Raw genomic sequence first — 15,724 nt, 5'->3', positions numbered from 1 at the left:
GAACCTGTCTCTCTGCCTGACCCCCCCGCTGCGCTCCTCACCCTGGACATTGGAACCTGTCTCTCTGCCTGACCCCCCCGCTGCGCTCCTCACCCTGGACATTGGAACCTGTCTCTCTTCTCCCCCCGCCGCGCTGATCAGTACCAGTCCTATCCTCCTCCTAGAGAGGACCACACTCCCTCTGCCTCTCCTGAAGTTGGACAAACTTCGTTGGAGGATTACAGTATTTCTTCTTCTGTGACCAGGGCACAGTGGACGTCTTGACGCAGAGGTCAGCATTGGCTGCAGAAAGTCCAACAGCTCCAAGGGGTTCTAGCAGAGATGCCGGTCCGAAGGGGTCACGTGGCACCGCAGAACACTTTCCTCGACACCATCATAAGGAAGTTCGATAGTCAAAGTAAGGCATACTATTTGATTAAAGCCTGTTACATCATGATTGATTGCATCAAATAACCAGCTTTTCCTTTTCCTTATACTGTATGATGTTGTGTTTTGATGCAGGCCTCTTGGATAACACTAATCACATATTTGTCTGAATGATAAACAGGAGCCTGTTAAGTGTTCATGTAGTATGTGATAATGGTCTAATATTTGACTTGTCGGCCTATATTCATTATTATACAGCCTATTGCTGCGGATGAGCCTAAACAATTATCTTTAGGCTGTTTTCCTGCGAGTGTTTTGTCTTTTTAAGTAGAATAGCGAAGACAAATTAGACATTTCTGACCTGTTAAGCATGACAGTATAATCATGAACAATCTGAAACTGCCTCGTGATTAGGCCGGTGTATGAACATTAATCATGCCTGTATAGTCTAATGTAATATGTCATGCTGTTTAGTAGGCTAAATACAATGTTATGATAGATTGCATTGATAATTGATGATAACAATATTAATATGATGGACTTTTACAGTAGTGTAAGTATTACCACTAAAACTCTAAACTATAATTGTATTAAACTCTAATGTGATGCATCAAGGTATCCCTACAACTCACTTAACAGCAGTGATGACACGTTCACACTGACACGGTAGCCTGCCTGACAATTAATACACATTTATACAGATGCAGTCTCAAATGCTGAGATCATAGCCTATAGCTATTTCCAGTGTTTTATACATAGCCTACTACTTTATCTAGAGCTCACAAGTCAAAGCCCACATAGGCGACTATTAAACTATAGGCCTAATTTATTAAAAGACAGTATTTGAGGAATAAACATTCATTGAACTCAGCAGTTATTATTATCAGTGGTTGGTGCCCCTGAACTCAGGGCAGGCTGATGTTTCCAACCGTCCACATACAGTAGCCTATCACCTAGCTTCATGTGTTTAGTGTTGTCAGACACTGAGAGGTCAATCTGTATCTGAGATACTGGTATAGTCAAGTCAAAAGTCAAAAGTCAAAAGTCACTTTATTGTCCCATCACTGGGAAATTTGTATTGGGCTTACACCCCACAGCAGCCAACAAAGAGCAACAGACAATACAGAATGTTAACACACAAACAGAAGGCAGCCCTGATTAAAACAAGAGTGGAAATAAAACGATAAGCAAGATATGTTCACATTCATCTGGTGCAGTTTAAACGTTTAACAGAAACGTGAATAAAATAATGTTTAAATCTATTTAATCTAGAGCGGGGGACTCTGAACCTCCTCCCAGAGGGCAGCAGTTCATACTCTGCATGTAGGACATGGGAGGGATTCATGAGAATTCTATTAGCCTGTCTGAGAGTAGCCTGTTCAAAAATAGACTGCAGGGATGAGTGGTCTTTCACCCCTATGATCTTCCATGCAGTCTGTATCAGTCGGACCAGTTTGGACCTTAGTTGTACAGATAGGTTACCAAACCAAGATGTAATGCCGTATCTGATGAGATTCTCTAAGACAGACTGGTAGAAGAGTACCATACATTTTTGGTCAACACCATGAACTCTAAGGCGGTGTAGGAAGTGTAGTCGTTGTTGTAATCTGCTACAAAGGCTGTCTACATGGGTGCTCCAGGTGAGTGAGTTGTCAATGAAAACCCCAAGATACTTGTAAGAGGCGACCTGCGAGATGGATTGTTTGTGGATGACCACAGGCCTGTGGTCCCCAACACCTCTGGGGTCGAACACCATCTCCTCAGTCTTCTTAACATTTAAAACCAGGCAGTTAACATCACACCATTTAACAAACCTCTGGATTTCAGAATAATAGTCAATTAGGTCACTGTTCTTTTTAATTAAAGCAAGGATGGCAGTGTCATCCGAAAATGTTATGATGCGATTGCTAGGGTAGGTGCTTCTGCACTCGTTTGTGTATAAAGTAAAGAGCACAGGGGAACTGACTATACCCTGTGGAGCACCAGTGCTTATGGTTCTGGGTTCCGAAAGAGTGCCATTAACACTGACCCGCTGTGTGCGGTTAGTTAAAAAGGAGTGATACCATTTTATAATGAGGGGGTGGACATTAAGCCCATTTAACTTCTCAATTAAAAGGTGCGGCTGTATCGTGTTAAAAGCAGAACTGAAATCAACAAATAGGAGTCGGACATAGGAGGTAGGGTCCTCTAAGTGCTTAGATATGAAGTGCACCATGGCTGAGGTTGCATCATCTGTACCTGTCTTACATCTATAAGCAAACTGAAAAGGATCCAGAGAGCAACTGACTGCATTTTTCACTTTACATATAATGAATTTTTCAAAACATTTCATTACAACAGAAGTCAAAGCGACTAGTCGCAGGTCATTATTTTCCTTGCAGCTAGCCTTCTTAGGAACAGGAATAATGATAGCGTCTTTCCAGATGGACGGAACAGTGTGAGAGTCCAGAGACTTCTGGAAGATAGGACACCAGGCCTCAGCCAGCTCCTCACTGCAGGACTTTAGCATGAGCCCAGAGATGCCATCCAGTCCAGAGGCCTTCCTAGGGCGGGTGTTAGAGAACATTCTCTGTACCTCGCGCTGCTCAATGGTGATACTTGCTTCCAACCCAGGCAGCGCCTGAAGAGCCACTGTTTGCTCCATCGAGAAGTCAGCAGTCTCAAACCTGGCATAAAAATGATTAAGTTCATTGGCTTTTTCACCCTTGTTTAGGACACTAAGGCACCTTTTAGCTGGGGCCATGTTAGTCATATATTTCATGGAGTCCCATAGTTTTTTTGTGTTCATAGAAGAGCAGTGGGATTCAAATGTCTCTTTCTGTTTCCTCTTGGCCCCCCTTAATTTGTGATTCAGTTCTTTTTGGATGTTCCTCATGGCCAAAAGATCCTTATTCCTGAATGCAATTCTCTTCTGAACTATGCACTTTTTGATTTCCTTCGTGATATGGGATTTGTTGTTAGGGTACACAGTTATAGATTTCAGGGGTAACACGTTATCTCTGCAAAACTTTATATAATCTGTAATAGTGTCAGTAGCCTCTTCAAGGTCCAGACCGTGAAAGAGGTCCCAGTCGGTACAGGAAAAGCAGCCTTTTAGGGTTTCAATGCCATCATCATTCCAGACATGAACTGTTTTAACTTGAGGTTTGCTACTTTTAAGCAGAGATTTATACGTGGGAATTAGCTGGACAACATTGTGGTCGGAGTTACCTAACGGGGGTTTAGCCCTGGCAGTATAGGCGTCCTTAACATTGCCATAACATTTATCAAGGATTCGTTCACCTCGCGTGTTACACTTAACATACTGCGTGAATCCAGGCAGCGCAGACTCAAGCTTACAGTGATTAAAGTCGCCGGCAATAAAACAAGGTGCTTCAGGAGTGCGTTTCAATTGTCTGTGCACACAGTCTGCTATCGCGCTGGCTGCTTCAGCAGCATTACCACTCGGTGGAATGTAAACTGTACATAGTACAATATTCCCGAACTCTCGAGGAAGATAAAAGGGCCTGAGGCTTAAACATCCCAGCTCAATGTCAGGGTTGCAGACAGACTCTCTTGTAGTGAATTAGGAGCACCACTTCTGGTTGATGAAGACGCAGGTGCCTCCTCCTATACGCTTCCCGGAGTTTGAGTTCCGATCGGAGCGCACAAGAGAGAAGCCCTCAAGGTCGACAAGCGAGTCCGGTACGTCTTCCTGTAGCCAGGTCTCGGTGAAGACGAGCAGACACGAGTCCCGGTACTCGTGTTGGGCCCTGGTGTTGCATCGGAGTTCGTCGACTTTGTTCTTCAATGAACGGGCGTTGCAGAGGACCATAGAAGGCAGAGGTGGCCTGTCCGCTCTTCTCCGTATTCGCTGCCTCACCCCTCCGCGTCTCCCCCTCCTCCTCAGTCTGCGGCCGTGGTGGTTCGGAGGCCGAGCCCACAGCTCCCTCGGTAGCTGGGGAGCAGGTGTGTCGGTGGAGCGCAGCAGCAGTAGTAGGTCACGGGGATAGCGGAGGAACGCCGGCGTGGATTCCCGACACGTCGGCATGGAGCGACATTGTTTTATAAGCTCCCAGACGATAAAAATAATGAACAGTAGTCTTGCTAAAACCATCATCTCGTTACCACACAGGTATGAATGCAGGCTCACACAGCGTTAAACTGCTAAAAACACGATAAAACAAACAAACATCTAGTAAGAGGCAGCAGCGAGGCAGCCCGGGTCGCTACAGAGCAGCGCCACCGGAAGTCGCCAGAGTGTAGACAGAGTGTATGTGAGATACTGGTACAGACAGAGTGTATGTGAGATACTGGTACAGACAGAGTGTATGTGAGATACTGGTATAGACAAAGTTTGTATCTCCAGATGGCATCTCCAAGCTGGAAATGACCATTTGGGTGCAGAAAATAAATATAAAAATAAAGACCCCTTGCTGAGGATTTATCTTATAGGATAGTGTCCAATGCAACAGTTGCCTTCTAAGTTGATCCTGCATGACTCAATAGCCTAGATGGTTTTTGTAGCACCTAAATTGTGGGTTTCATTCCTGCATAGGGGCATCAAATACTGAATATACTGAATATACTTAGTTCACTTATGATAAAGGCATATTATACAGGGCCATAATATGGCATAATAATTATTATTATCAAGCAATACAAGAGAAGGCAGGGACGTCCGTTTAAACTACTTGTATCTGGTTGCGTGTCCGTTCTTCCTGCTCACCAAGATCCTCATACACCCGGTGGGAACAGTTGACATTTCTCTCCAGTGTGAGCTGTCTGTGTTCCATGCCAGTCGCTACAGTAAGCATGGATAACTCCATTAGATCACTGGAAATTAATCTCAAATCGCTCCGAAACAGCAGCAAACCACCTTGGTATTGCTGTTACCGTTTGTTAGCCCATGTTGTTAGCATGTTAGGAATATTGTATAAATGTATTTTGGGAAATGTTATTATTCACATGGCACACAAAAGTATGATGTTTTATTTTAACCAGATGTATTAACTCATGAATAATTGCATTGTTTGTCATTTTGTAGAATACAAAGTAGTTGTGTGGGTGATAATTTGTCAGGTGTGGGACTTACAAACAAGAGAGGGTGTTTAAAAAGAAGAAGAAAAAAGGCCCTTCCAGTCCTCTCTGACCTGCACACGTTCTGACCTCCTACAACCAGGGCAGCTCTAGCTGGCTGGTTGACCTCCACCATATAGGTCACCATGATTTGTTTCCCTATTTTAGCAGGAGTCTGTGTTGTTGCTGCTCAGGTCTCAGGAGAAAGCTCTCTCCAATTACGTCCTTACCAGCAGTGAGCTGGGAGGACATTATTTTTTTTATAGCCAGAGCACAAACACACCATCACCGGGGCAACTGGCCTGGACGGAGTATGCTTCCCTAGAGGGAACACTACTGTGAGGTGGCTGACTCAGTCCCTACTCCTCACACACAAGCATTCACACTCCGTAGAGGCAGTCTGGAAGATTGTCACACTGGACACTATCTTGACACCTGGTGGGTACCATGTCTCTGCTCACCCCCTGTATTTGTAATTCTAGCTGTAATTATTCTACCAATTCAAAATTCAGGAAAAATCCCACTTGTCAGTATTTGGCGAGGGTGCTTTTGGTTGAACCTTCAATGGACAGACTCTCTGTTCTGTATAAAAGGGCTCTAGCCGCTCTTTGTCTGTATACAGTGAGACAGAGATACTGTGAGACAGAGACACTGTGAGACAGAGACACTGTGAGACAGAGACACTGTGAGACAGAGACACTGTGAGACAGAGACACTGTGAGACAGAGATACTGTGAGACAGAGACACTGTGAGACAGGGACACTGTGAGACACTGTGAGAGACAGAGACACTGTGAGACAGAGATACTGTGAGACAGAGACACTGTGAGACAGAGACACTGTGAGACAGAGACACTGTGAGACAGAGACACTGTGAGACACTGTGAGACAGAGACACTGTGAGACAGAGACACTGTGAGACAGAGACACTGTGAGACAGAGATACTGTGAGACAGAGACACTGTGAGACAGAGATACTGTGAGACAGAGATACTGTGAGAGACAGAGATACTGTGAGACAGAGACACTGTGAGACACTGTGAGACAGAGACACTGTGAGACACTGTGAGACAGAGACACTGTGAGACAGAGACACTGTGAGACAGAGACACTGTGAGACAGAGACACTGTGAGACAGAGATACTGTGAGACAGAGATACTGTGAGACAGAGACACTGTGAGACAGAGACACTGTGAGACAGAGACACTGTGAGACAGAGACACTGTGAGACACTGTGAGACAGAGACACTGTGAGAGACAGAGACAGTGTGAGACAGAGATACTGTGAGACAGAGACACTGTGAGACAGAGACACTGTGAGACAGAGACAGTGTGAGACAGAGATACTGTGAGACAGAGACACTGTGAGACAGAGACACTGTGAGACAGAGACACTGTGAGACAGAGACACTGTGAGACAGAGATACTGTGAGACAGAGACACTGTGAGACAGAGACACTGTGAGACAGAGATACTGTGAGACAGAGACACTGTGAGACAGAGACACTGTGAGACAGAGACACTGTGAGACAGAGACACTGTGAGACAGAGATACTGTGAGACAGAGACACTGTGAGACAGAGACACTGTGAGACAGAGACACTGTGAGACAGAGACACTGTGAGACAGAGATACTGTGAGACAGAGACACTGTGAGACAGAGACACTGTGAGACAGAGACACTGTGAGAGACAGAGACACTGTGAGACAGAGATACTGTGAGACAGAGACACTGTGAGACAGAGACACTGTGAGACAGAGACACTGTGAGACAGAGATACTGTGAGACACTGTGAGACACTGTGAGACAGAGACACTGTGAGACAGAGACACTGTGAGACAGAGACACTGTGAGACAGAGACACTGTGAGACAGAGACACTGTGAGACAGAGACACTGTGAGACAGAGATACTGTGAGACAGAGACACTGTGAGACAGAGACACTGTGAGACAGAGATACTGTGAGACACTGTGAGACAGAGACACTGTGAGACAGAGATACTGTGAGACAGAGACACTGTGAGACAGAGACACTGTGAGACAGAGACACTGTGAGACAGAGACACTGTGAGACAGAGACACTGTGAGACACTGTGAGACAGAGACACTGTGAGAGACAGAGACACTGTGAGACAGAGACACTGTGAGACAGAGACACTGTGAGACAGAGACACTGTGAGACAGAGACACTGTGAGACAGAGACACTGTGAGACAGAGACACTGTGAGACAGAGACACTGTGAGACAGAGATACTGTGAGACAGAGACACTGTGAGACAGAGACACTGTGAGACAGAGATACTGTGAGACAGAGACACTGTGAGACAGAGATACTGTGAGACAGAGACACTGTGAGACAGAGACACTGTGAGACAGAGACACTGTGAGACAGAGACACTGTGAGACAGAGATACTGTGAGACAGAGATACTGTGAGACAGAGATACTGTGAGACAGAGACACTGTGAGACAGAGACACTGTGAGACAGAGACACTGTGAGACAGAGACACTGTGAGAGACAGAGACACTGTGAGACAGAGACACTGTGAGACAGAGGCACTGTGAGACAGAGACACTGTGAGACAGAGACACTGTGAGACAGAGATACTGTGAGACAGAGACACTGTGAGACAGAGATACTGTGAGACAGAGACACTGTGAGACAGAGACACTGTGAGACAGAGACACTGTGAGACAGAGACACTGTGAGACAGAGACACTGTGAGACAGAGACACTGTGAGACAGAGACACTGTGAGACAGAGACACTGTGAGACAGAGACACTGTGAGACAGAGATACTGTGAGACAGAGACACTGTGAGAGACAGAGACACTGTGAGAGACAGAGACACTGTGAGACAGAGACACTGTGAGACACTGTGAGACAGAGATACTGTGAGACTGTGAGACAGAGACACTGTGAGACAGAGACACTGTGAGACAGAGATACTGTGAGACAGGGACACTGTGAGACACTGTGAGACAGAGATACTGTGAGACAGAGACACTGTGAGACAGAGACACTGTGAGACAGAGATACTGTGAGACAAAGACACTGTGAGACAGAGACACTGTGAGACAGAGACACTGTGAGACAGAGACACTGTGAGACAGAGATACTGTGAGACACTGTGAGACAGAGACACTGTGAGACAGGGACACACAGAGACAGAGACACACAGAGACAGGGACACACAGAGACAGAGACACACAGAGACAGGGACACACAGAGACAGAGACACACAGAGACAGTGAGACACAGAGACAGGGACACACAGAGACAGACACACAGAGACAGAGACACACAGAGACAGGGACACACAGAGACAGAGACACACAGAGACAGGGACACACAGAGACAGAGACACAGAGACAGAGACACACAGAGACACACAGAGACACACAGAGACACACAGAGACAGGGACACACAGAGACAGACACACAGAGACAGGGACACACAGAGACAGAGACACACAGAGACAGAGACACACAGAGACAGGGACACACAGAGACAGAGACACACAGAGACAGGGACACACAGAGACAGAGACACACAGAGACAGTGACACACAGAGACAGAGACACACAGAGACAGAACACACAGAGACAGAGACACACAGAGACAGGGACACACAGAGACAGGGACACACAGAGACAGAGACACACAGAGACAGAGACACAGAGACAGTGAGACACAGAGACAGGGACACACAGAGACAGGGACACACAGAGACAGAGACACACAGAGACAGGGACACACAGAGACAGAGACACACAGAGACAGAGACACACAGAGACAGAGACACACAGAGACAGACACACAGAGACAGAGACACACAGAGACAGAGACACACAGAGACAGAGACACACAGAGACAGACACACAGAGACAGAGACACACAGAGACAGAGACACACAGAGACAGAGACACACAGAGACAGAGACACACAGAGACAGAGACACACAGAGACAGAACACACAGAGACAGGGACACACAGAGACAGGGACACACAGAGACAGTGACACACAGAGACAGGGAGACACAGAGACAGAGACACACAGAGACAGAGACACACAGAGACAGTGACACACAGAGACAGGGAGACACAGAGACAGAGACACACAGAGACAGTGACACACAGAGACAGGGAGACACAGAGACAGAGACACACAGAGACAGAGACACACATAGACAGAACACACAGAGACAGGGACACACAGAGACAGTGACACACAGAGACAGGGACACACAGAGACAGAGACACACAGAGACAGAGACACACAGAGACAGAACACACAGAGACAGGGACACACAGAGACAGAGACACACAGAGACAGAACACACAGAGACAGGGACACACAGAGACAGGGACACACAGAGACAGGACACACAGAGACAGAGACACACAGAGACAGAGACACACAGAGACAGGGACACACAGAGACACACAGAGACACACAAAGACAGAGACACACAGAGACAGAACACACAGAGACAGGGACACACAGAGACAGGGACACACAGAGACAGGACACACAGAGACAGAGACACACAGAGACAGACACACAGAGACAGAGACACACAGAGACAGGGACACACAGAGACACACAGAGACACACAGAGACAGTGAGACACAGAGACAGTGAGACACAGAGACAGGGACACACAGAGACAGTGAGACACAGAGACAGGGACACACAGAGACACACAGAGACAGAGACACACAGAGACAGAGACACACAGAGACAGAGACACACAGAGACAGACACACACAGAGACAGACACACACAGAGACAGACACACACAGAGACAGTGAGACACAGAGACAGAGACACACAGAGACAGACACACAGAGACAGAGACACACAGAGACAGAGACACAGAGACAGACACACAGAGACAGGGACACACAGAGACAGGGACACACAGAGACAGGGACACACAGAGACAGAACACACAGAGACAGGACACACAGAGACAGGAACACACAGAGACAGAGACACACAGAGACAGACACACAGAGACAGAGACACACAGAGACAGGGACACACAGAGACAGGACACACAGAGACAGGGACACACAGAGACGGGACACACAGAGACAGAGACACACAGAGACAGACACACAGAGACAGAGACACACAGAGACAGGGACACACAGAGACAGAGACACACAGAGACAGTGAGACACACAGAGACAGTGAGACACACAGAGACAGTGAGACACACAGAGACAGTGAGACACAGAGACAGACACACAGAGACAGTGAGACACACAGAGACAGTGAGACACAGAGACAGACACACAGAGACAGGGACACACAGAGACAGAGACACACAGAGACAGGGACACACAGAGACAGGGACACACAGAGACAGGGACACACAGAGACAGACACACACAGAGACAGTGAGACACACAGAGACAGAGACACACAGAGACAGAGACACACAGAGACAGGGACACACAGAGACAGGGACACACAGAGACAGGGACACACAGAGACAGAGACACACAGAGACAGAGACACACAGAGACAGACACACACAGAGACAGTGAGACACAGAGACAGGGACACACAGAGACAGGGACACACAGAGACAGAGACACACAGAGACAGAGACACACAGAGACAGGGACACACAGAGACAGAGACACACAGAGACAGAGACACACAGAGACAGGGACACACAGAGACAGGGACACACAGAGACAGAGACACACAGAGACAGGTACACACAGAGACAGGGACACACAGAGACAGGGACACACAGAGACAGAGACACACAGAGACAGGGACACACAGAGACAGAGACACACAGAGACAGGGACACACAGAGACAGGGACACACAGAGACAGTGAGACACAGAGACAGAACACACAGAGACAGTGAGACACAGAGACAGAGACACACAGAGACAGGGACACACAGAGACAGGGACACACAGAGACAGGGAGACACAGAGACAGAGACACAGAGACAGAGACACACAGAGACAGAGACACACAGAGACAGAGACACACAGAGACAGAGACACACAGAGACAGAGACACACAGAGACAGGGACACACAGAGACAGAGACACACAGAGACAGAGACACACAGAGACAGAGACACACAGAGACAGGGACACACAGAGACAGGGACACACAGAGACAGAGACACACAGAGACAGAGACACACAGAGACAGGGACACACAGAGACAGAGACACACAGAGACAGGGACACACAGAGACAGAGACACACAGAGACAGTGACACACAGAGACAGGGACACACAGAGACAGAGACACACAGAGACAGACACACAGAGACAGGGACACACAGAGACAGGGACACACAGAGACAGAGACACACAGAGACAGACAGGGACACACAGAGACAGGGAGACACAGAGACAGGGACACACAGAGACAGAGACACACAGAGACAGACAGGGACACACAGAGACAGGGAGACACAGAGACAGAGACACACAGAGACAGAGACACACAGAGACAGAGATACACAGAGACAGACACACAGAGACAGACACACAGAGACAGAGACACACAGAGACAGACACACAGAGACAGAGACACACAGAGACAGGGACACACAGAGACAGAGACACACAGAGACAGGGACACACAGAGACAGAGACACACAGAGACAGGGACACACAGAGACAGAGACACACAGAGACAGAGACACACAGAGACAGGGATACACAGAGACAGGGTCACACAGAGACAGGGACACACAGAGACAGAACACACAGAGACAGGGTCACACAGAGACAGGGACACACAGAGACACACAGAGACAGTGAGACACAGAGACAGGGACACACAGAGACAGAGACACACAGAGACAGGGACACACAGAGACAGAGACACACAGAGACAGTGAGACACAGAGACAGGGACACACAGAGACAGAGACACACAGAGACAGAGACACACAGAGACAGTGAGACACAGAGACAGGGACACACAGAGACAGGGACACACAGAGACAGGGACACACAGAGACAGGGACACACAGAGACAGAGACATACAGAGACAGTGAGACACAGAGACAGTGAGACACAGAGACAGGGACACACAGAGACAGGGAGACACAGAGACAGACACACAGAGACAGGGACACACAGAGACAGTGAGACACAGAGACAGAGACACACAGAGACAGAGACACACAGAGACAGAGACACACAGAGACAGGGACACACAGAGACAGGGACACACAGAGACAGAGACACACAGAGACAGAGACACACAGAGACAGGGACACACAGAGACACAGACACACAGAGACAGAGACACACAGAGACAGAGACACTGTGAGACAGAGACACACAGAGACAGAGACACACAGAGACAGAGACACACAGAGACAGAGACACACAGAGACAGGGACACACAGAGACAGGGACACACAGAGACAGAGACACACAGAGACAGGGACACACAGAGACAGGGACACACAGAGACAGAGACACACAGAGACAGAGACACACAGAGACAGGGACACACAGAGACAGTGACACACAGAGACAGAGACACACAGAGACAGTGAGACACAGAGACAGGGACACACAGAGACAGGGAGACACAGAGACAGAGACACACAGAGACAGTGACACACAGAGACAGGGACACACAGAGACAGGGACACACAGAGACAGGGACACAGAGACAGAGACACACAGAGACAGGGACACACAGAGACAGGGACACACAGAGACAGGGACACACACAGACAGGGACACACAGAGACAGAGACACACAGAGACAGAGACACACAGAGACAGGGACACACAGAGACAGGGACACACAGAGACAGGGACACACAGAGACAGGGACACACAGAGACAGGGACACACAGAGACAGGGACACAGAGACAGGGACACACAGAGACAGGGACACACAGAGACAGGGACACACAGAGACAGTGAGACACAGAGACAGAGACACACAGAGACAGAGACACACAGAGACAGGGACACACAGAGACAGGGACACACATAGACAGGGACACACAGAGACAGGGACACACAGAGACAGAGACACACAGAGACACACAGAGACAGTGAGACACACAGAGACACACAGAGACAGGGACACACAGAGACAGAACACACAGAGACAGACACACACAGAGACAGAGACACACAGAGACAGAGACACACAGAGACAGAGACACACAGAGACAGAACACACAGAGACAGGGACACACAGAGACAGGGACACACAGAGACAGTGAGACACAGAGACAGAGACACACAGAGACAGAGACACACAGAGACAGGGACACACAGAGACAGAGACACACAGAGACAGAGACACACAGAGACAGGGACACACAGAGACAGAGACACACAGAGACAGGGACACACAGAGACAGAGACACACAGAGACAGGGAGACACAGAGACAGGGATACACAGAGACAGGGACACACAGAGACAGAGACACACAGAGACAGGGACACACAGAGACAGTGACACACAGAGACAGAGACACACAGAGACAGAGACACACAGAGACAGGGACACACAGAGACAGGGACACACAGAGACAGAGACACACAGAGACAGGGACACACAGAGACAGAGACACACAGAGACAGTGAGACACAGAGACAGAGACACAGAGAGACAGAGACACACAGAGACAGTGAGACACAGAGACAGAGACACACAGAGACAGAGACACACAGAGACAGTGAGACACAGAGACAGAGACACAGAGACAGGGACACACAGAGACAGAGACACACAGAGACAGTGAGACACAGAGACAGGGACACACAGAGACAGACACACACAGAGACAGACACACACAGAGACAGACACACACAGAGACAGACACACACAGAGACAGACACACACAGAGACAGACACACACAGAGACAGACACACACAGAGACAGGGACACACAGAGACAGGGACACACAGAGACAGAGACACACAGAGACAGGGACACACAGAGACAGAGACACACAGAGACAGGGACACACAGAGACAGTGACACACAGAGACAGGGACACACAGAGACAGTGAGACACAGAGACAGGAACACACAGAGACAGAGACACACAGAGACAGTGACACACAGAGACAGGGACACACAGAGACAGAACACACAGAGACAGGGACACACAGAGACAGAGACACACAGAGACAGAGACACACAGAGACAGGGACACACAGAGACAGTGAGACACAGAGACAGGGAGACACAGAGACAGGGAGACACAGAGACAGGGACACACAGAGACAGAACACACAGAGACAGGGAGACACAGAGACAGGGAGACACAGAGACAGAACACACAGAGACAGGGACACACAGAGACAGTGAGACACAGAGACAGTGAGACACAGAGACAGGGAGACACAGAGACAGGGAGACACAGAGACAGAACACACAGAGACAGGGACACACAGAGACAGAACACACAGAGACAGGGACACACAGAGACAGTGAGACACAGAGACAGGGAGACACAGAGACAGGGAGACACAGAGACAGGGATTGGGAGTACGAGGTCACATGTTAGTTCTGCACCTGAACAGTGCTTTAAAGCTCAGCCTTTGATGAGCAGCGCCCCGAGGCTCAGCAGGGCTCAGGAGAAAGGCCTGGATGTTCTGTCACACTCAGCCACCATGTCAGAGCTTAACCAGGAAGATGGAGAGAAAGGCTCTGGTCCCCCAAACATCACTCCACTGCAGGAGTGGATGTAACACGAACACTTATGGAATAATATAGCCTAGGTTATTGTGTATTTATAGGTGGCTATGAAAAATGGTTTCCCCAGCCTTAACCTGATTCCGAGCAGCTCAGCGGTATAGTGGTCTGATTTTTTTCCCTGCTCACTGACATTGTTTTCCCCCTCACCTTAACTGTGATACTAAGAAGGCGTGATCACAGCCTCATCGACACACTGACACTGAGTTAGAGTTAGGGTTAGTGTTAGGGTTAGAGTTAGGGTTAGGGTGATTTAAATGTACTTTTAATTTACCCTCCAGCACTTTTAATTCCCCCCCCCCCGGTCTCTCGTGCTCTCTTGTGCTCTCTCTCTCTCTCTCTCTCTCTCTCTCTCTCTCTCTCTCTCTCTCTCTCTCTCTCTCTCTCTCTCTCTCTCAAATCGAATAAAATCAAATGGTATTTGTCACGTAGATGGCATACAGCCATAATGTTATGTAATGCATACAGCCATAATTGATGTAGTGATATGCTTTGGGATCTTGCTCCTTGCTCAACAACAACAGTCGATAACAATCAACAAATCAGCAATACAATATAA

At 48.3% G+C, this 15,724-nt stretch overlaps 1 protein-coding gene across 1 annotated transcript in view; it reads left to right on the top strand.

Annotated features, from left to right (window-relative positions):
• Positions 1–321: 321 nt before the first annotated feature.
• The window catches only part of kcnh2b (potassium voltage-gated channel, subfamily H (eag-related), member 2b), a gene marked incomplete at both ends in the record, with an annotated part of 310,871 nt that continues 295,468 nt past the window's right edge, over positions 322–15,724 (top strand). Inside the window, 1 exon segment of the mRNA XM_080544424.1 lies at positions 322–397. Within this exon segment, the coding sequence (XP_080400550.1) occupies positions 322–397 (76 nt within the window).

The sequence above is a fragment of the Nansenia antarctica genome, assembly GCF_963989245.1.
Source record: "Nansenia antarctica genome assembly, chromosome: 13".
Lineage (NCBI taxonomy): Eukaryota > Metazoa > Chordata > Actinopteri > Argentiniformes > Microstomatidae > Nansenia > Nansenia antarctica.
This window is presented reverse-complemented; position numbering and strand designations above follow the sequence as displayed.